The sequence below is a fragment of the Psittacula echo genome, assembly GCF_963264785.1.
Source record: "Psittacula echo genome assembly, chromosome: 5".
NCBI lineage: Eukaryota > Metazoa > Chordata > Aves > Psittaciformes > Psittacidae > Psittacula > Psittacula echo.
The window spans coordinates 8,522,442-8,543,798 of NC_137739.1; the positions used below are offsets into that span (position 1 = coordinate 8,522,442).

Consider the following 21,357-nt stretch of genomic DNA (forward strand, 5'->3'; position numbering starts at 1 on the left):
GACAATAGGTAGCAAGGAATAGGAGAGGGCTGAGCAGTGCCCCTGCTAAGGGAAGATGTAAGCTTAATTTGTATGGATGAGGACAATCTCCAAATGCTCATCCACAATAGACCAGGCTGTACTGCTTTCTCTGCACACAGAACTATTTGTTTAAAGAAAATGAGAGTAAAACAAATCTTTGCTCACATAAGCTGCAGTGGTAATTGTGGTTGCTCACACATTTTCCTGTCAATGTGTATCATCTTTCACCTATAATGTTTTATTCTTGTAAGGTTGCTGTTAGGTTTCCTGTAAATATAAAGATACAATGAGAGAGTCTCCATAAACTTATTGGTCTTAAAAATCCTGTAAAATGCAAACAGAAAGACAAAATAAATACAGAGTGGAGATAACCAGATGGCAGAGCTTTTTCATCGCTCTCTTCTGTGACCCACCCCAGCAAGTCCCCCGCTCCTGATCCCTGTGGGGTGCAAGACAAGGAACAGCTGCTCCTGGGTGAGATCAAAGCTGGTCACTGAGAAACTCCTTGTGACAGGTAACCTTATGGAAATCCATCTGGGCTACACACAGTATATGTGCATGGGGTGCACATGTAGCTCACGTAGGACAATCCACCCAAGTAGTAACTAACCTAAGTCTTAAGAAAGGGGAAAAGAGAGAGGCTGGATCCTCACTCAGGTCTTAGTGCTTGGCTTGCCTCCTCATCCTGAAGTGGAGATTTCCTGATCGAACAGAGTGTGCTAGCACTGGTGCAGGGTTATGGATAGTCAGACCTGGCTTCATTTACATGGCAAGGTAGCAGTGACACTCTGCTGGACTCCAAGCTCTTACGTGTCCTCCCTCCCCCTTCCCACAGGCTCCTTAAAACAAGTATTTGGTTCAGTGATTATTTATTATTGCATTGAAAAGGACATTAGTTGATTTACAAACATATATAATGTTATTTATTACATTTTTACAAAGCTTTTGAACAATAAAACTATTTTACATAAATATGACTTTCATCATCTCACCACTTGTCATTTATAAATCTTTACTTCTCATATTGTTTGTACTATTTCCCAGGTCTTCATAATTCCTCATACTAACAGACAGTAGCTGTAGCAGTGACTTCGTTAGAGGAGTTTAGTCAACCTTCTCTTCATTGGAGCTACTGGACTTGTTCCAGCACTGCTGTCCCACAATGGTTCCTCTTCTTCCAATTTCTTACCCTCAGAATTATCATTTTCAGAAGAATCATTCTCAGCATAAAGCAATCAATTAATGAAAATCCATTAAAACAATTCCTCCACCCATTAGTGGTGAGCTCCTTGTATTTTGTGACACTGTTGTTCTTTGGGAACAGTTCCTGATGTGTCCTGTGTTTTCACTTCTGTGGGGTTGGTTTGGCTTTAATGAGATCAGAGAGATGTCATCTTAAGAATGATAAAGGCCATAACAACTGAGGAATGTACTATGACCAGATCATTAATAGTCAGAAACAAAATTAGGTTTTTTGGAACAGGTTATTTGATTTTAGAAGAAAGAAAGAATGATCACACTTAACAAAATGCCAAAAGCAAACAGCATTTTAAGGCACAAGTGATCTCCCTGGCAAGTAGGTCTTGTTTTAATATAATGATCCACAGAATCAGCAAATGAGAATTTCTTTGGTTTGTAGCCAAGCTGATTTCGTGCCTTGTCTATTCGGAAAGTATGAGTTACAGTAACGTTCCACACCTAAAATCAAAAAGAACAGTAATTGAAGTGACTTTAATATCTGATTTTCTAGAACTTGGATGAAAATACATCAACAATGATATTACAATGGAATTAAACCCAAAAATATAGACATGCAAAAATGTATGCATTTTGGAGCTGGATTCTGTTTGGAGCTAACAGAGTGAGTTGATGCAGCTGACAGGTAAAGAGACAAAGCTCAGTAGATGGAGCGCAGGAGGAGTTTATGGTACTGACTTCTCACTTGTGAATGTGAGATAAAGGACTAAGGAAATCCTGTGCAACATATCAGCACCCTTTCCTCAACCTGTCTCTTCTGCACAGAGAAATGTGCAATGGAACTGGATGAATGATCGCAGGAGAGTGGTGTGTCTTCTCAGCTCTGCAGAAATGCATTATCTATGAGTGGAAAGCACACACTTTGGGGAGTTACATCCTCCACCTCTGAATGCCTGGTACCTGTGAAAATGCTTAAGTTGCATTGTCTTAATGATTTCTGCTTCAGATGTACAACTAATATAGAAGTAAGTGCAAAACCAGATACATTGTGGAATAACTGAAAATCTACAGCAGAAGTTAATGAGGTCCCTTCAGTGTCCTATCATGTTATATAATACAGGAAGAGACTAGATGATGGATTAAAGCATTTTGGCTTATATTATAAATCATAATATTGTACAAAAATGTAAGCTAGATCAAAATTAATTTGTCCAGAAGTTGTTTGTTTTTTAGAAAAGTGACTTTTCATTCCAATTTAGAATTATTTTTAGTGGACTTTCTAATTGTTGGCTAGCCTGGTACTATGATAACTGCTACCACTTTGACCTGAGGCTCTTGCTCTGTGCTCTTGGACCACTTTCCTTTAATAAGTAGTTCTACAGCATAGGACAGCTTGTTGGAAACAGTGATGTAGTGTCTGTTTTCATCTTTGTGCCAGCTCCGTGTCAGTCGCTCTGTCTTGCACCTTTAGGGTGTTTCTCTGGATCATCAAGTAAGGATTAATTTCTGATGATTTTATAAGGGGTGGCCATGGAAAAATCAGGCTATGAATGGACTGTGTAAGCCCTGGATGGACTGTGCCCTGAGCAGAAAACCAGAGCTCTACTGCAGACAATCCTGTCTGCATCCAAAGGGTGTATCACATAACTTCACGAGAATTTTTGTCAGAGGCATAGAAACATTCTCTATTTTTATATATTTACCTCATTCCTTGTCAAGAAAGGTGTAAAGCTAAAAACAGGCTTTAGTATCACGTGCAGATACTCCATCACAGTGGCTGTGAGACAAAGTTACTTAATGAGACAGCTGGATAACAATAAAATGAGATGACAGCAAATAGAATGAGTGTCAGCAAATGCTGACACTGCACATCCTATAATTCCTACTGATATCAGAGGAGGCAATTAAGGTGGTAGAAGGCAGTATTTAATTTATAAAGTACATGATGGACTCAGCTTATTTAAACTTTATCTGGTATAATTAATGCTAAATGGCATAAGCGATTATTATTAATTAGAATAATGTTAAGTTATACAATTCCTACAATTTGGGTCCCTGCATTTTATAAAACCATTATATAGCTTTATAGGAATAAGAATACGAATAAAAAGCACAATAATTAGGTATTTTATTATTTTTACCTGCTATATGAATGAGGAGAACGGGAATATGTATCCAGGGTTTCCTGTAGCCTAATTTTTCAAACTAGAAGGGGTATAAAAGGAAAGAAAATCTGAGAATTTGTACCAAATTGTGGGTGTCAATGAAGCATGAAAATGACTGTTGATAAAACATGTACCTAAACTTTTCCAGCTCATCTTCCCCTCAACACCGTTAGTAAGAAATGCGATTGAAACCCACTACTCAATCTCTGGTGCTCACCTCCCTCCCACCTGTTGAATGCTACTGGATAGTAAAGGGGAAAAAATGTTATTTCCAAGGAGCAAGTGACCGAGACTGGAATACTTCACTACAGTTGCATATAGGCCCATCTACTGCAATGTGTTTCCTGGAAGGCTTTTCCACGTTGGCATTGCAGGATCAAAAGTCCAGCATGGTCCCAAAATCCAGCCTGATGTTTATGAAAATATCATGTTGCCTCTTTTTAGCTTGTAAGATATGATTCTAAATAGCTTTTCCTTTTGTGCTGTAGTTGATGGCAGAACAAAGAAATAAACAACAGTTATAGAAGGCCTGCCAGAGGCTAATAGTGGAATTCTCACACACTGTGAGCTTGCTTTACAGAAATGCTGCTGTTCCATAGTAGGTTCTATGCCTCTCAGCTACATTCTCTCAAAACTATAAGGGCCAAACTCCACAGTTGCAAACCCAAAACTTCCCTTCGAGCCAGTGGAACTTTGGGATACGCAGGGAGAACAGGACTGACTCTAATGTTAAGTAATTCAGTAATTAACGTGCACTGAACTTCATTTAGTTAGTATGGTCTTCTAGCTAACAATGTGAATAGTGCCCATACAGTGCATTAGAGCTGAATGTGCGTGCAATACGTACTAAAGGGACTATCCATTCAGAAAATATCACATTTTCACCATCATGTACGTAATATGCCTGGCCACTCTGTTAAAGAAGCAGAGAAAAACAATTAGAACAACACTAAACACAGGATCACATTTTCTTTCTTTCTCAAGCCTACCCATCTTGATTTTGTGGACAATATACCAGCAGTGAATGTATACAGATCAGATCAGCAAACTACCATCACCAGACTTTACTGTGATCTCAACATGTCTCATACTTTTGGGTAGACCCATGGTGGTAGTAGAGCTAATCATGATTAATGATGTAAATAAGAATAATGTAGATCAGAGCTTGATTTCACTACGTAGTAACCCAACTGTTAGAGCATTAAGTTCTTCGTGATGTGCAGGAGCCAGAATTATCTTCATGAATCCAACAGAAGTAGCAACAAACCATCAAAAATTAAACCTATTTGAGAGCTAAAACTACTGGGACACAATGTTTATATTGTTTACTTACAGCTATATACCCCTTCTCAGAGGTGAGAGCCTCAGCAGCTAGTAAGTGAGCTTGTACTAAATTTCCTATGTGAACCCAGTTCATCTGAACTTTGTGATTCCCAAACTTGAAGTTAAATAATCTCCGCTGGATATTTACCTGTAGAAACAGAAAACAAGCAGTAACTGCTTTATTCCTTTATTATGCAGTGTAACACATTCATTTTGGCTCAGCCTGAATGCTTAGAATTTGCTGTATTTGTGTACAATTACAGCACAAGAAATGTGTCACAGGGGAAAAAAACAACCAGGTGGTGGTTTTATAAATCAAGGACTGTTGCACTGATATACAGTGGTAAAACCTTGTGATATAGTGTTTGGCTGCAACTAAAGTGCATATTTAAATGATGTTATTGCCATTAAATGATCAGGGGTTTAAGTTCTACCACGTCATTTCAGCCTGGCTTTTTTTTCTTTTCACTTAAAGGTACTACTTGATCCTTGCCATTTCTGCAATGCTCATATCATGCTATTTGTTATCTTGCATCAAATGACCTGTCACCAAGCTTTAGTAAGAACTACATTCAAGGTACTTCCACTTATACTATGCCCTTACAACCAGCTGCAGTGTCCTCCAGAACTGACTACTTAACACGTACGGCTACTCGTGGCAGATGGCGCTGCTCGTCTGGTCCATATATGCCTGGTGGACGAAGCACACAAGTATGGAGCTTATCCCCTCCTTGGAGAGAGAACAAAACATGATTTTCAGATAGCTTTAATATCAACATGTGGCTGACATATATTGTCTGAATTTTACATTATGAAGAAAAGGATCAGTCTGACCATTCTATGTGATTTGGCTTCCTAGTAACTTGTTTTCATTTCTGTATAGAATTGAATGCAATAATAGTGAAAGATCCTAGCTTAGCAGCCTGAAAACCTCATCTCTCAGACCACAAATGGACAGGGACAGGACAAATCAAAACTTCCTTCATCTATGCCTCCTGCTTGATTGACTTTTGCTATTTATTGTAAATATAGTTTGTAACGTACGTATTCATCCATCATTGTATACACATGCAAAACTAGAAGAAGATAATTCAATTTGCTTTATTTAGAAACCTTGCTTGCTTGCAGCTCAATGGCATCACAAAGGAATGGAAGAAGTTTCTTAAACAGAGGCTTCCAAGTGAGTTACAATATTTTAACTCAAAATGAATACTTTAAGCTTTACATGTGAATCAGTAACCAGACTCCTCTGACTACTGAGAACAGGCACAATTACATCTTTTCTGTGGGCAAGAGGTGGTAGGATTTGCTCAGGAGTTAATCAAGGATGCTAAAATTGAAACCCCACCTAATTTTTTAATGTCAACTTTTCAAAGAAATCAGTAGGAATAGCAAAATATTTTTATCTTTTATAAAAACAAAGATAAAAATAGTTTCCTTGCCATGTACAGACAGATTTTTAGCCTCAGCTCTTCATGCATGTCTGACTTTAGAAGTTGACATAACCCTGATATTGCTGATCTCTTTAAGAAACTGCAGCTATTCTTGCCAGACACCTGGAAGCCTTTGGGGATTATGAGAGTGGCCTATTGGATAGTGCTTAGAGTTTGGTATTATCAGAGAAGGTTGAAGTGATAGAATGAATGGGGAATAAACACACAATTCCTGGATCTACTGTAAAACTGGTTAACTTTTAAGATGATTCGAAGAAGTAAGGGTAAATTTTCTGAATTCTGCCATTTTTGTTTGAATATAATCTCTTATCTGTCTAGGTATACACATTAAAAAAATTAATCACTCACCAAAGAGAGGAGTAGAAACAAACAAAATAAATCCTTATTTCAGTTAAAGTATACTATTTATTGATAAATGAGCATCCAGAAAATGGAATACCCATTAGCACTACTAACAATAGGAAAAACCCAAACGTTTTATATGTACCTTTGAGTAAAGTTCCATTAGCAGCAAGAACCATTTGGTCTGCAATTGCCTTTGTTCTAGAATAATGATTAAATTGCTATAAAGAAAGGCAGAATATGATCAACATTTTAATCACATTATTGCACCTGTAAAGGTAGATTTGCTGTTTATGTCTGATACCATTTAAATCTAGCCATCTTGTAGAAATCAGCTTAGTAAAACCAAACTAGAAGTAACAACAAGATTTAGCAAATACATACTTTTTTAATGAGAAAGAAACTTATCTGACTTACATACACAAGTTTAGCTTCAGAGTGAATTTAAGTCCACTAGTATTTACTTAACTCGCTTTTTGTGCTGGATATACTGAAAAGAAAAATAATATAAAGCTAAACGTTCTGGTGGGTCAGGTAATTTGATTTTGAAAAAAATCTATTTTTAGCTGGGAAAAGTTTTTTAAAACAGTAAATTAAATCTGAAATTAAAAATTCAGACTTTCCTAAAAATGCTTCCATTTTGTATTGAAGCTATTTGGGAAGTTATAAATACTTCTCTCCTAGCAGCATCTTTTACCATTAACAATTGCACCAAGTGTATTTAGACAATAGGATTCTGGACACAGTTAGCATGTGCTGACTTAGTGATTACTTATCCACAAAAGGTTATTTATGTATCATATGTTGAATTTTGTATTGTCATACTTGACGTTGAAAAATATACCTAAAAGTCCCACCGTGGAAAATTTCTCTACTCTCAGGTGGCTTGATCCACCTGCTTCACCTCCCTCCATGCCCCACCTCTCTTGTGTACACTATTACATGATCACCATTAGAGAGAACATACCAGCAGGACTCAGACACATGCAACTAATTGCAAATTCCTGAAATGCTTCCTCCAAAGTCTGAGGTGCCGTGCAAGCTGTGCACAAACTCACACATACAACTAAGTGACTAAGGAGGCAGCAGCAGAGTAGCAGTCAGGCCCATTTAAGATTCCTGGACACAGGATGTACATTCTGAAATTATAGCTTTTAACAGCAGGCAGTGTGCTGGGAGCAGGAAAGAACAAATGGAAAGAGTGGCCAGAATGCACTTAGCTTCACATTTCAGCTAGAAAATATTTCCTAAATGATCATAGTAAAGAAGGAAACGGTATTTCTGAGCAGGCCAGAAGTGACTGTAACTACTGCCTGGCCTGCAGCAAGAAAGCAAGGTTTGGGAACTTCAAAGAAGCAAAAATGTGTGTGATAAAGATGTAAAATTTGCTATTTAACAATATTCTTCAATGCAAAGGCTCACAGTTCATAATATTCATATTATGCTGAATATGATAATATTCAGTATTTACACAGCTGACGGTCCCCTGAAAGCCCTTTCTCTTCAAATGTTCTTGATAAATGTCACGTTCCACTTTTCTCAGGTATTTTATCATCTCAGATCTGTCTAGTTATAGCATATCAAAACCACAATGATTTGAGTATTTCTTCATTGATCATAGGTCCATTTTTATTAATAAAAAATAATTTCACGGAATGTGATGTGATCTACAGTAAACCAGCTTCTGCTCTCAGAACATCCTTCACATATTCTATCCATTAGAGCACAGTAAATGCCATGTCATCACATGAACCAAGTACCTTTTCCAGTGGAAAATACGGCACAGTTTCTTCATCTCCTTCTTCAATAGGATTCCCTCCAAATACCACGCTCACTGTACTGGTATATATCAGTCTAGGGATATTTCTTTGTTTGCAGACTACAATGGTAAATTGTAAATTATTTAAATAAATTATTTAAAAGAAACAATTTAAAAAAAAAATAAAGAGTGAGAAACAACACACGAACTGGCAGCTTCTCTTTTTGAAAACAAACATTATGTTTATAGAAGAAGAATATTTTAATTTTAACATTAGCTTATAATTTAATATGGTATTACCTTTCATTCAGCTGGAATTTTTCATCCAAATATCTGCTATGTAAATATTACATACTGTGTTCACCAAATGTTTTATTACTTGAACTTTACTACTGAAGTTTAAGTGAATTAATATGCAAAATCAGGAAATTTTAGAATCTACAGAGCAGTCAATCCAGTTGGCTGATTTTGAAAACAATATATTACTGTGTTGTAAATATTTGGAACAAAATATGATAATAAAATCTATCACTAAATGTAAATTAACAGGTTCAAGCTCCTCCCAGATTCTTGCTTTGCTGGGAGCCTACAGAAATTTGACGTGAAATGTTTCTGTGGGTTCAGAGGTTGGGGTGAGAAGAAGGGAATATGTGGGAACTTCTTCCCTCTAACTCATTTAGAGTTTTAGTCGCCTACCACTTCACTCTAATTATTTCTGCTTTTTTTCAGTGATAACCCATAAAAATGGGTCTAAATAAAAACTGCTTTTGCCATTTTGCTTTTTTATATTTTTGCCATTTGGCTTTTAAGTAAAAAGCAAAGAGAAAGTCATTTTGCTATTTACAGTACACTTGAAATATTTTCTCTGGAATTGAATACACAGAAAGAAATATATTAATATTTTCCAGAGACAGCATTTATAAATCAGAATATAATAAAAAGTGATCATATTTAGATAGATGATTGGAACGAATAGAAAATTTTCTATATTAATGTGATAAAATAATAGCTAAATATACTTAGCACATCTATGGCTCCTGTTACAAAATGTTTACAACACAACAAACAGTACAATTTTTCTCATGTCATTCTATGAGGGAAGATGATAATATGTCTCCATTACATGGAGTAAAGAGAAAACATAACCAATTCATGGAGGACAGTTTAAGCTGGTCTGCCAAGGAATGAAGTCCAGGTTGAAAACCTATCCCCAGTTCAAACCAGCAGCAAATCTATGAGTTTTAATGGGACCTGCACACCTAGCTTTACATCATACTCTGAAATGAGGGAGATAAGAGCCTCATTTTATTGCCAAATCAATACAAAACACATTCAATTAGAAGTTTTTTTAATTCATGGTTTGGTGCAGATGCAAAGAAAGAAAATCTAGGTACATACCATCGATTATTATTTTTGTGCCTCCCACATTTATGGATTCAATCTGATCTTTCTTTTGAAGCTGGAAACAGAGTTTGCACAAGATCAGTTAATTGGACAAGTCACTTTCACAGTACGATTGTTACAATTGCCAGACCTAGAACAGCTGTGGCCTTTTTGGGATGTATGTGTTACATTTCTGTGTCCTTCTGACATACACTGATTTCTAGCAGTTCTCATTTTTATTGTCTTGATCTGTGCATGAATAAAGTTGAAAACTGAAAAATAAAATGCATCTGAAAGGAAATTATAATACTTCATTTTTTTGTCACACCACAGATAATCCATGATATAGAAACAGGAATTACAGGCAGGGGTTATGCTTCCTGAAACCTTTCAAAAATTCTTGTTCCAGTGGCAATCTGTCCTGTTCCTAGAAATAAATTAGTAGTTTCATGACTTTTTTGATAACATGCTCTGTGAAACCACTGTTATTTAGCATATCTATACTGAATTGCTGGTCTGTTTCCTCATGAGCTCAGAAGAAGAAAATTCATCCGTATTATTTCTACAGCAATATTGTCAAACTTCTTCAGATTAGAGGAAAAGGATATGCCTTCATATCCTAGATACTTTTCTTTTTTCTAGAGTAGTTCATGTAGTACATTAGTTTCATGCTTTGACTCTTATTATGTAGGGATGATCTGACCTTTATGACTAATTCCTGTCTGACATAAATATATAATTACATTCTTTGCTACATGCAGACAAATTTTTGCTTTCACGAGAATAATGAAAGAAAATGTTAGGAAAATTGTACTTGCTTGTTCTAATCCTGACATTCCGCATGCAGCCACATGAAAAACACAGTCAACCCCTTCACATGCTGTGAACACTGCATCATAATCCCTCACATCACCCTGTAAAATGAGAAAAGAATGGATTTTTGACTGGTAGAGCTCATTACGTTCTCTATAGAATTAGTATTAACTACAGCTACCAAGGAAAATTTAAAGTAATTCTGATCTATTTTTCACAATACTTAACTAGACTTAAATAAGACATTATAAACATGGAGAAAAATCCATGACTAAGAATTTTGTCAGTTTTTTGTTGCAAAACAAATATGACTGTTGTTGACTTCAATTATAACGCGTATTTTCACACTTAGTCCTGCATCCTGCAGGCTGACAAAACTTGTTTGACTTGAATGGGAGCAGCATATGCTTGAGGGCTGGAGAATCAAGCCTCAAGGATGAAAAAATCACAGCAGGATTTGGTGGTTCAGCTGTTTGCCAAATAAAAGAACTCCTTTTCTGTTAGCACCTTAAGGTCTAACTTGTGCAATCTGGACAAATGGCTCTGCTGATTTAAGCTTGATTTTAGGTGCCCTGAATGATAAATTTAATTACAGTTTTGTACAAGATTAAAACAAAAAAATGCACACTGTATGCATCTAATATTGTATTAGTATACATTAGTGTATTATAATCATGTTATTTGAAATGCTATATACTACTGAACACTGTACTGTATTAAATACACACACTATATCTAGTATCAAGTGTTATGCTATGCTTAGGATATTGTATTACATTTTTGTATACCAGGTAGTACTATATGAATAATAATCCACATACATACAGATATGAGTAAAAATACAACACATGCGTTCACAGAATTGTGATACTTCTGAATATTAGATATTCTTTACTGTACTGTAATGAAATTGAAAGAATAATCACAAAAGAAATGGCTGGAGGTAATCTTAAGAGGCAACCTAATTTTAAGAAGTAACCTACTCAGTCTTTACCTCTCAACATTTTTCTTCTGAGGTTGCCAAAAAATTTCACAAAAATGGTTGACTTACACCCTTCCAACTTCAGTCAACTGCTAAAATAGCTAATCAGTATAAACAATATTAGCAATCTTTGAATCACTGTTCAAGATCTCTGAAGTGACTTATTATTTACCAGGACTCCACAGTTCCATTTCCTAGGTAATTCACCTATACTTTCTAATATCTATTATTATAAAATACTCTCTTAAAAATTGAATTTAAAATCCTCAAAACTGTTGTTCTCCTTTAGAAGATGTAAACTGCCACCAATTCATCAACTTAAATCAAATTGGATGTATATGAAAATAACAACCTCTTTTTGTTTCTGTTGACTCCTCATTTTACCTGATGGCTCTTCCTTTGTATACTGGAAAGGACAGTGAACAGTCAATGTGTATCTGTCTCAGTGTCACTCACAGTTTGCAGACCTCTCCTATTCCCAAGTCATCTTTTTCCTAGCCTGGAAAGTCTTTGTTTCCTCAATCATTCTGTGCACAGCAGTCATTCTAAACTTGTGATCACTTTAATTGCCCTGTCTTGCTCTCACCTTTTTACTCCAAATAATCTCCCTGAGTAGTAAACTTCTTCACCTACGTGAGCTACAAATGTGTTGAATGGCACCTCCCACCAGTGGGAGGACTCTGGAACCTCACTGGTGACACTGAGAACTGACCACCTTGACTCTGCTGTCTCTTACTTATGCACATGAGGACCTTTCACCATGACTTCTTATTGTCCTTAAAGGCTTTTCAGTAAATGCTTTTATCACAAATCCTTAAGAGGAAGCCTTGCTAATGGGCATAAAAGTAGTAGAACTTAATTCACTGCTGTTAATTATGTAATTGCAACATACCTTGAAAAAATCTGCCCCCTTTGGGATTTCCCATTTAGGTTTCCGTACGTCAAACAGAACAACAGCAGTTCCTGACCTAACAAGAGCACATCCCAGATTGTATCCCAGGTAGCCTCCACCTCCTGTCACTATTGTTTTTCTACTTCTGTTAACCAGTAGTCCAGCATGCTCGGTTAGGTTGCGCTCACACGGTCGACTGCTGTGGAGCTCTTCTGTGGATCCTTCTTGCATCACGACTGCAAGACAGAAGATCTTTTGAAAATTCTGCATAATACTTTAAGATCTAGGTAATTTCAGTAGCCTTCATGTTACAATGCTCCTTTCTTGACTATAATATTTGTATATTTTTATTATCTTAACATGTTTAAAATGTATAAATTAATGATTTTGGTGATGGGCTTTCTATGTACAATGACTAATGAGTCTGAATACTTTTATAGCCCAAGATCTAGTCTTTTCCTCATACTCACAAGTTTCATATTATATAGAAACAAAGAGAAATTGCAGGATTTTGGAGACGTTATAGTTACGTAACCTTAACAAGTACAACTACCTTTTTGAATGCTTGGTATATAAAATATTTTATCCTTGAAAACTTATGACTTCTGATATATTAATGCCAAAGAGAGATTAGCCTATTAGTCAGGGGAAAAAAATAGGTAAGGAATATAAGAAAGGATTTATTCTGCTTTTTAAATCCACTTTATATCACATTTGGGTCACAGTTACCATTTTAAACCTTTCTGGTTAGTCTTCTGCCCAGTTCTTACTAACCTTTGTCCATATTCTTCTCATTGGAGCATTCATATACAGCTATACTGACAAGGAACAGAAGCCATCTGCCCTGGGGGTTCATCTACTTGGGCAAACCGATTAGAATATAATTCAGTGATAAGCCATTCAACAGGAGTTACCCATCTGTACACTTTGTTCTGTATTAAAAATGAATTCGTTCTACAGTAATCACTTCAGAAATTCACTCACATTCTGCATTTAATGTGACTGGTATTTCAGATCACAATATACTCCTAGAAATTAGCCCAGCATATTTTCCCTCAAAGGCAGCCTCTCTGTCCTGATAACTTGTACGGCCTTTGCACGTTAGGATCTAGGTTCTTAGGTCCTCAGACAGAAATCCAAAATAAATAAATTTGAAATCTGTTAAATTAAGCCACTTTAAAGTGGGAGCCAAACTGGGTGCCTGCCAGTCTAATATAGGAATATAAACCCAATTTTGCCAGATTATTGTGGTTTTCTCATAGTTGGAGTGGGTCCTTATAGCAACATCCCCACACATGAGAGTACACCATTTTCCACCAGTTGGGCTGCTTAGCTTAGGTAGATAAGCATAGTTAGCTCTCAAGTCTTTTATACCAGGCTTCAACAGAGATTATGCAGAAACAGGGCCTGACTGGTAACTGACAGCTGCACCACTTCCAAGGTGATTAAAATATACTGGAAAAGCAACAGAAAATGCAGCCTACAGTACACAAGACTGCAGACTGGTTTTGCCATTGCTTAGTTAGGTTTTTTTAAAATATAGTTTAGTTTGTGATATATTTCTTATTTTATACATTTTTTAGCTTTCAGACACAGGGAAGTAAGTACCAGATCCGCCAGACTGAGGCAGTTTTAACACCAATGTCAGCTCACTAGATTCAGTGAACCAAATGGCATAATACAGTGTAAAAGATATGAGCTCCTTATGTTGAAAAACATCCTGACATTTCAAAAGTGAAAAGTAATCCACATTTCCAAACAAAGTTTAAACTAGAAATAACATAATAAAACTAAAACAAGTAAGCTTTCTTCTTTAGTCAATGAAATTTAAACTGGCATCTCTGGATTATGCTACATAGTAGTTAAGCCATACAAAGTATTTTGCCTTGTCTTCTGTGAAAATGCACGTTTTTATATACCAAGGTCAAGCTTGTGACATACATCATAAAAACATATATTTGAAAAATGGCATATATTTGAATACTTGTTATTAATAGCTCCTTAAATTTTAAGTAAGATAGGAGTTGTATTAAAAAGTTTAAAGATTTTACTAGAAATTTCTTTCTTAGAAAGCACTAATAGCATTAACATATTAATCTGCTTCATGGAATTTGAAAATTATAATCAAATTTTGAATGTAAATAATTTACTGTAAGAAAATACTTCTTTCCAGAATCACTAACTTCCTTGTTTCTCTAAATTTATGGAGCTATTCTGATTTATTAATGTATTCTGCATGATAAGCATAGTTACACAGTGCATGCAGTGTGTGCTGCTCTTAGCTCCCCTACTGTCATTTCAAATATAAGATATGCACAAGTTACTTCCATAAAGAGTTAGAGTCAAACATTTCAGGTTTTTAAAAACAGCTAAAGAAGTAGGTAAGTACCCTTCGTAGAATCCTGGATGTCAGCGTTCTCCCAGTCCTTCCTGTTCAAGTATGATGGTGAGATTTCTCTTTGCTGGACAATTAGTAACACAAGGACATCCAGTACTCTCAGACAAACAGAGATGTTCACATGTGCTCAGGCCCTTTTGCTGTTCCTGCTCCTTTGTAGCTGGTGGATGGGCTGGGAGCCAAAAGAGGGCAGGGCTTAATGTGTACATAATTTATGTTCCTTTTCAGGAAAAAGGAAATGTTTTCTCCACATGAGACCCTTCTAAGTAGGATAGTATCTCTTACCTTGTAAAAGTATTGATAAGATGCTAGACAACACAAATATACTATTGGTGCGATCATTCTGTAGATATATTTTACTAGATTACTGAAACATCTCACACTGTTTTTACAAAGCACAGAGAAAAGGGTTCTTAACTAAAGAAAACGGGAAAGAAATTCTTAACACTAATGCTTAAAAGTAAGACTCTCTCGCAGTTGTGTGAAACTTTGGTGGGATACATCTTACCTAAGAGCACAGTCTCCTTTTACCTGCAGTTTTCAATCTAAATTTGAATAAAGAGAAGAAACATAAAATCTTGTTTGGCAGTGGTACTTAGCACTTTCACCCTGAGTTTTCTATCTTCATCCCCAACCCAATTATGTATTTGCAAAGAGACTTAACTGTAGGTACAAGAGTTGTTCTCTGGCTCCAAGATTGATGAAGCACAGGCAGCAAACTAACTGTTGCACAACAGAACAGGAAAAGGTGATTTACTATTAAATAATGCATTTAAAATGAATAATGAATTAAATGATTAATAATTATGGAAGTTCTGTAATCCTAAAATGTTTAAAACACATATTCATTTGCAAACTAAACAATGAGAAATCAAAGCCAACATTATAAAGTGGGTGTGTCTAAAATTAGGTCTCAAAGCAGTAGTTAAGATGCTAAAGAAACACTCCCAAATCTAAGTGACTACAATTTTAAGTGTTTGCATGTTAGAAATATCTCAAGTTCACAGGTGACTTTGCTATTTAAATGCAATTTAATGTTCATGTGCTGACAAGAACTCAAACTGACACTTAGGCAAATATATTTTAGCGTAACATATTATGTATTTAAGTGCCTGTAGTCTGCATTAGGACTAGAATCTTTGAACCTGTCAAGTTAATCTGCACTTCTCAGATTGCCAGGTGAGTGAAAACCCAGCTGAGTAAAACCCCAAGAATACCAAATTCTTCGTTTTGAGCTGTCCACAGCACTGATAGCTTTTACTATTGAATCGGAGAAAGAAAGTAGCTGTTCTATCTCTGGACTACTACAGAACTCCTCCACAAGTCAAAGCTGTTGGTCAGCTTATTCATAGCGTATTGATACCTCATTGCTCAGTGAAAATCAGCATTTTAAGTTGGCTTTGGGTTCCACTTTAGCCAAGAGGAAACACCTCAGAAGAGCTTTCAGAACTGGTATTTTGTACCTCTCCTGTTAAACTTATTCTCCTATATTTAATGAAGAAGAGAGGTAGCCTTATGTCATTCACTGTATCCCCCTAAGTCCATTTGAAAGAAACAGAAGCTGAAGTTACAAGAAAAGCTGTTAAATCAGGATTTAAACTTGCTTTTGGTCTTGAATCACAACTCTATATAGCCCTTTTCTACTTTTTCTCCTATAATCACTCAGTCCACATAGGTACACTGAAACAAACAAAACATCCAGTGCTTCTAGGAGATGACTACATAAAATACAACAGGAAGGTGTCAGCGAGTTTACCTCTTTATTTACATGGAGAAGGCCCACATTTCTGAAATGTTACGTCAGCTTATCAAAATGTTACTCACATCCAGACTGTAAAGCCATGTTGAAATGTCATTGCACTGTTTCACAGAGGAATCTAATAAGCCTACATGAGTTAATTTGAAATCACAAGCTGATAGATGCACTGATAAATCTGAACTGAGTAAGAAGAACTTGGCATAAGAAAGAGAAGACACTACCTGTCTCCAACATACAAAGGAAAAGACTCATTCCTATGCTAATTCTGTGGGCATCAGTGCTGGGTACTGGACCACAGAGAGGAGGTCCAGATCATGGACAAGAAGACAGATGGGTGGAGAGTGGATCTTTGTCCCTTTCATTCAGCAGGTCCCATTAACTTCATAGGTGTGCACTTCAGGTCACAGAACAGGAGCAACGTTCCAGCTGCGAGGTAATGGGAACCTGCATGAGGGGTTTTAATTTTGTGGAAGACACTATGTAGAAAGAAGCCTTAGCCAAAGCATGAAGAGCTAGCCAGAGGTCTGAGTTAAAATGTCAGCTGGATGTTTGGCATGAGTCATAGGCAGGATGGGATGTTCTACAATGCCCAAGGGCACAAGAATAGCAGAAAAGCTTAAGAGTCTAAGCTCTCTTGTAAAGCTATCTCAAAGATAGGATTTTGCTGAAATAAGTGTAGCATAAAAATATCATCTCATTTGACTTATTAAAAATTCTGTATCTAAGCTGTAAATTAGTAGAGTTGTCTAAGCTCATCATGTGTTTGTAGATCTCCTTATGCACTTGTTCACATCCAGATGCCCAATCATATGTACTGATGCAATCATATGAACTCATAGTGGTGAGACTCGTCTGGACAGCGTACCAGAGAGCTGATGCTCTCTGCAACCCCAAAGAAGTCTGAACAGATCTGTTGTAGGGTATAAGTACTTTTGACTAAAAGTATTTAGCTCTTTGTGACTACAAAAAAAATCATCCTCATAACAAGGACTGAGTCTAAACCAGAGAGCTGAGAGAAGTGAAGTCACAATAGTGAGATATTCACATTTTAAGTGAGAGATAACAGGAAATGTTAAAAAACATTTTAATCAGAAGGCCTTGCAATGTTAATGGAAAATAATGGAACTCTCTTCTAAACATCATACCTCACTGTGCTTAGAATTTTTGCTTTAAAAAGAGAAATCATGGGATCTGAATTTGGGAAAGGAAACTTAAGAATATTTATTTTTCATATAATCAAATGCTAAACATTGGCATATATATTTCTAAGGAATGAAGTTGTCCTTAAAAGATTTCCCCAACACAATATTAATGCAACAACAGATTTAATTTACACACCCAAAGTACGCATTGCTCAAATGCAACATTAAATACTTTATGATAACACAATGTTCTTCACATTCCTTGCTAAATTAGAAAAGTAAGATACAGAGGCAAAAACAACTTACCCATGTCACACTGTAAGTGCATGCCAGAAGGGAAAAGAAGATGCAGATCCTTATTCCTGTTATTGGACAAAAGGCTTATTTTCGATGCTTAATACAGCAAAACAACAACTGTATGCTAGGACTAAGTTAAGATCCTTTGGGCAGTAAGCTCCCTCTCATTTTTTCATTACAGAAAGATATTAAGCATTCATCACCATGCATTTCAGTAGCTTGTCTTTTGTAAAGAATTCTTCTCTGTATAACAATGTAATTATACATTTCTGTTTAATATAATAATAACAAAGTTCCAAAAGTACATTTAGGAGAGAAGATATTTTTCTTTTTCTGTTTTTCTCATATCCTGTCATCAGTTAATGGCTTTTTCTTTTTAATACTACAAGATACAGTGTTTCTAAAACCAAAAGTATCTAGCACTTTAGATGTGTTTTTCCTTTTCTCCTTAAATCCCTCAGTTCTTCATTAACATATATAAACATCCTCAATCTATTCTTTCCCTTTTCCTATGTCTTTGTGTATTTATTTGTGTAAGGATTCTGCATATTTCATCATTTCCTTATGGAAGGAATAAAGTACACACAAACACTTCAAAGCACAGCCTTGGAATGTGTCATCTAAAATGCTTTTCAAGTTATGTTGTTCTCATTTACTCTGCATTCCTGGTTGCTTTGCATGCTGCACAGACTGATTTACAGGTCAAATGAAATGATAACTGTGAGACTGCATTGCCACGTCAGGGTGGAATCACAGGAAGAAACAAAGCAACTTCTATTAGCAACAATGAATATGCCCTTTATCAGCTCTCTCAGGTCTGGTTAGAAAAGGAGTCAGTTTATGCAATACTTGAAGGGAAGGAAAACAAATGCTTCATAAATAAAAATACTGCATTAACTTGTATTGAATAAAGGCATGTTTCTATATAATGAGCAGGGATGACAGCTTGGCTTCTTACATATAGGAAACACAGAGGAAACAAGAAAGCCACAGGAGCTATATATATACAAGGGTTTTAAAAAGATTATTGAAGACCAATCCTAATAGGTTTCATTTTAACTTAAAGGTTTTCTAACAGTTACTGCATGGGAAGAGAGAAGTACAAATCATGATGACTACTACTACATGGTTTGTTTTCACACCTAAAATACATTGGAGGAGTTACAAAAGCATGGGAGACAGCTAAGGATGGATGGAAGACAAGGATCCGTTTTGCACTATACCAGTCAGATACCATTTAAAAATTTGTCATAATTGCCACCAAGTTTAATTTACAAAGTTCCATTCACCTCTATTGTTATTATTAACCCAGAAATTGTTAACATAAGCTGCAGAACTTTCCAAGTAGGAAAAAGTAAAAAGCTTCTAAGACAAATTTGTTGTTTGCTAGTTATTTCTCTATTAAGAAAGAGCTTTGGTACCAGATAAACTGTGGTCACAATGACAAAGGCAGCCCAAATCACTGAAAGCATATAAACCTGTGGCTTGCAAGGTCAGCCTCATCTACCTACCAAATTCTGGGCAGAATTTATGATTCTAACTGAAAGCTATTCACAGTTACCCATTCTTGCTGCAAAAACAGCACTCTCCTGATACGTGGCAGAACACATACTTCAAGGGCAACTGGTTTAGCTGTTTAATTCGTTGCATGCAAATCAACATACTCAGTGGGTCATGGCAATGACATGACTTACGAACAACCTGCCAGAAGAAATATATATCTTTGTTAATTGTAAAACTCCTCTTTTATTATGCCATGAATACGGTGAATTGCATTCCAGGAAGCAAATGACATACACCTGACAGACCAACATCAAAAAGTCATTAACAGAGCACTCAACTAGTCAGGTCATCACAACTGAACCATTTCCTTAAAACTGATGGGAGCAGGTAGGATGGGAGCTTCCAGGAGACAGAAACTATATTTTAAAGGAAGGAGCTCCTCTGAATAGACAGCAGGACTCAGCAGCCTGCCAAGATGAAGGCTTCAGAAGCACAGAAAGAGGCTGCACAGCCTGGAAACACAAAAGAAGTTAAGCTGGACAGGATGTAATGGCTAAATACTGTAACATCCAATTATTTCATAGCTTCTGTGGTTACACAAATTCTAACATCAGCATTTGTTCCTTGGTTTTCAGTTGCATTTTTCTTGAACTTAAAAACCCCTTGAGCTCACACCACCAGCAAAGAGAAGACTCCTGAATTCTTAACACCTTCTGCAAGTCTGGGAGCATGCTGAAGGGAACCACAGAAACTTGCTATTCTCTGCCCGCAGAAACAAATGACCAGTCTACACCAAAACAGCTGAGTGATGGGGTAAGCATTAGTGTTGGTTGCCATGAATTTAGGATAAACCCACTGACAATCAGTCTACAGAGACACTGTGTAAATTGAATTGTTTTGAATGAGTAAAATCTCTGAACACCAAATACTACACAGGGAAAAGCAAAAGGCTGTAAACGAGAGGTTTGGCAGAATGCAGTCTAAACCACCACACTGAGAGATTCTGATGCTTATCCACATTTGCAAAATCTAACGTGCATTATCTTATTTCACAAGAAGTCTCTGATATAATTTAACATACCTTCACAAGTATATTTTATCATTTAATATTTACATACCCCAAAAGAAAATGTAACTGATCCTATTTACAATTAACATTTTCATATCAAAGCATCTCAATAGTTACACATGTACCAACATACATGCTAATAAAACCACAAGAAGTGGTGATGCATAGCACGAAACACCATTTTAACCGCAGTAGTCCACAGTAGGCTGGTACTAACATGGAATGTGGGAGTCAGCTGCTGCAGAGCATACAAGACTAAAAAGAGGCTTTTATGGTAAAAAAATTTTAATTCCTTATGGAGACAAAACAGATGGAAGGACAGAAAAGATATCTCCCAAATGAAGGTATATCCAGTCATTCCCATCAGCTGGCACTCAGATATGCAAATGGCTCCTGAACAAATTCAGCTCAAGTATCTGAATTTTGCAGTCTGAATCCATTTTTATTAAATATTACATACATTAAACACCTGCGATGAACTCTTAACCCTCTAAAAGACAACAGTAAACATCTACAAAATACCAATGAGCTGTCATTGCAGAGTTTCTCAGTAAAAAACCAAAGTATATTCAATATTCATAAATCAACTAGAAAAATATACGCTTTATCACTGTAGTTAGCTTAAACTTGATTTTCTTATATGGTACTAGGAAACATTTTTAATCTTTTTAGGACAGGAAACATGTAAGAACCTAACAAAATTGCTTAGAAGACTGGCAGTGTCTGGTTATACAAACATAACCAGGCTTTATCAGCAACAAGACATTACTTATTTGCATGTCTGATGATTTCTCAGTTACCAACTCTAAATCTTTCTCTACTGCCAACACAAGGAACAATGTGTTGACATAATTATTA

At 36.2% G+C, this 21,357-nt stretch overlaps 1 protein-coding gene across 1 annotated transcript; it reads right to left on the reverse strand.

Moving 5' to 3' along the window:
* Positions 1–1,515: 1,515 nt before the first annotated feature.
* On the reverse strand, positions 1,516–12,562 carry LOC308221714 (putative short-chain dehydrogenase/reductase family 42E member 2; the record flags this gene model as incomplete). The annotated part of the gene is made up of 11 exons (XM_080618901.1): positions 1,516–1,719; positions 2,922–2,995; positions 3,360–3,423; positions 4,231–4,296; positions 4,717–4,854; positions 5,354–5,436; positions 6,648–6,723; positions 8,263–8,381; positions 9,660–9,720; positions 10,463–10,558; positions 12,332–12,562. 11 exons carry the CDS (start codon positions 12,560–12,562, stop codon positions 1,516–1,518), a joined length of 1,212 nt encoding a protein of 403 aa, XP_080475027.1.
* Positions 12,563–21,357: the final 8,795 nt, after the last annotated feature.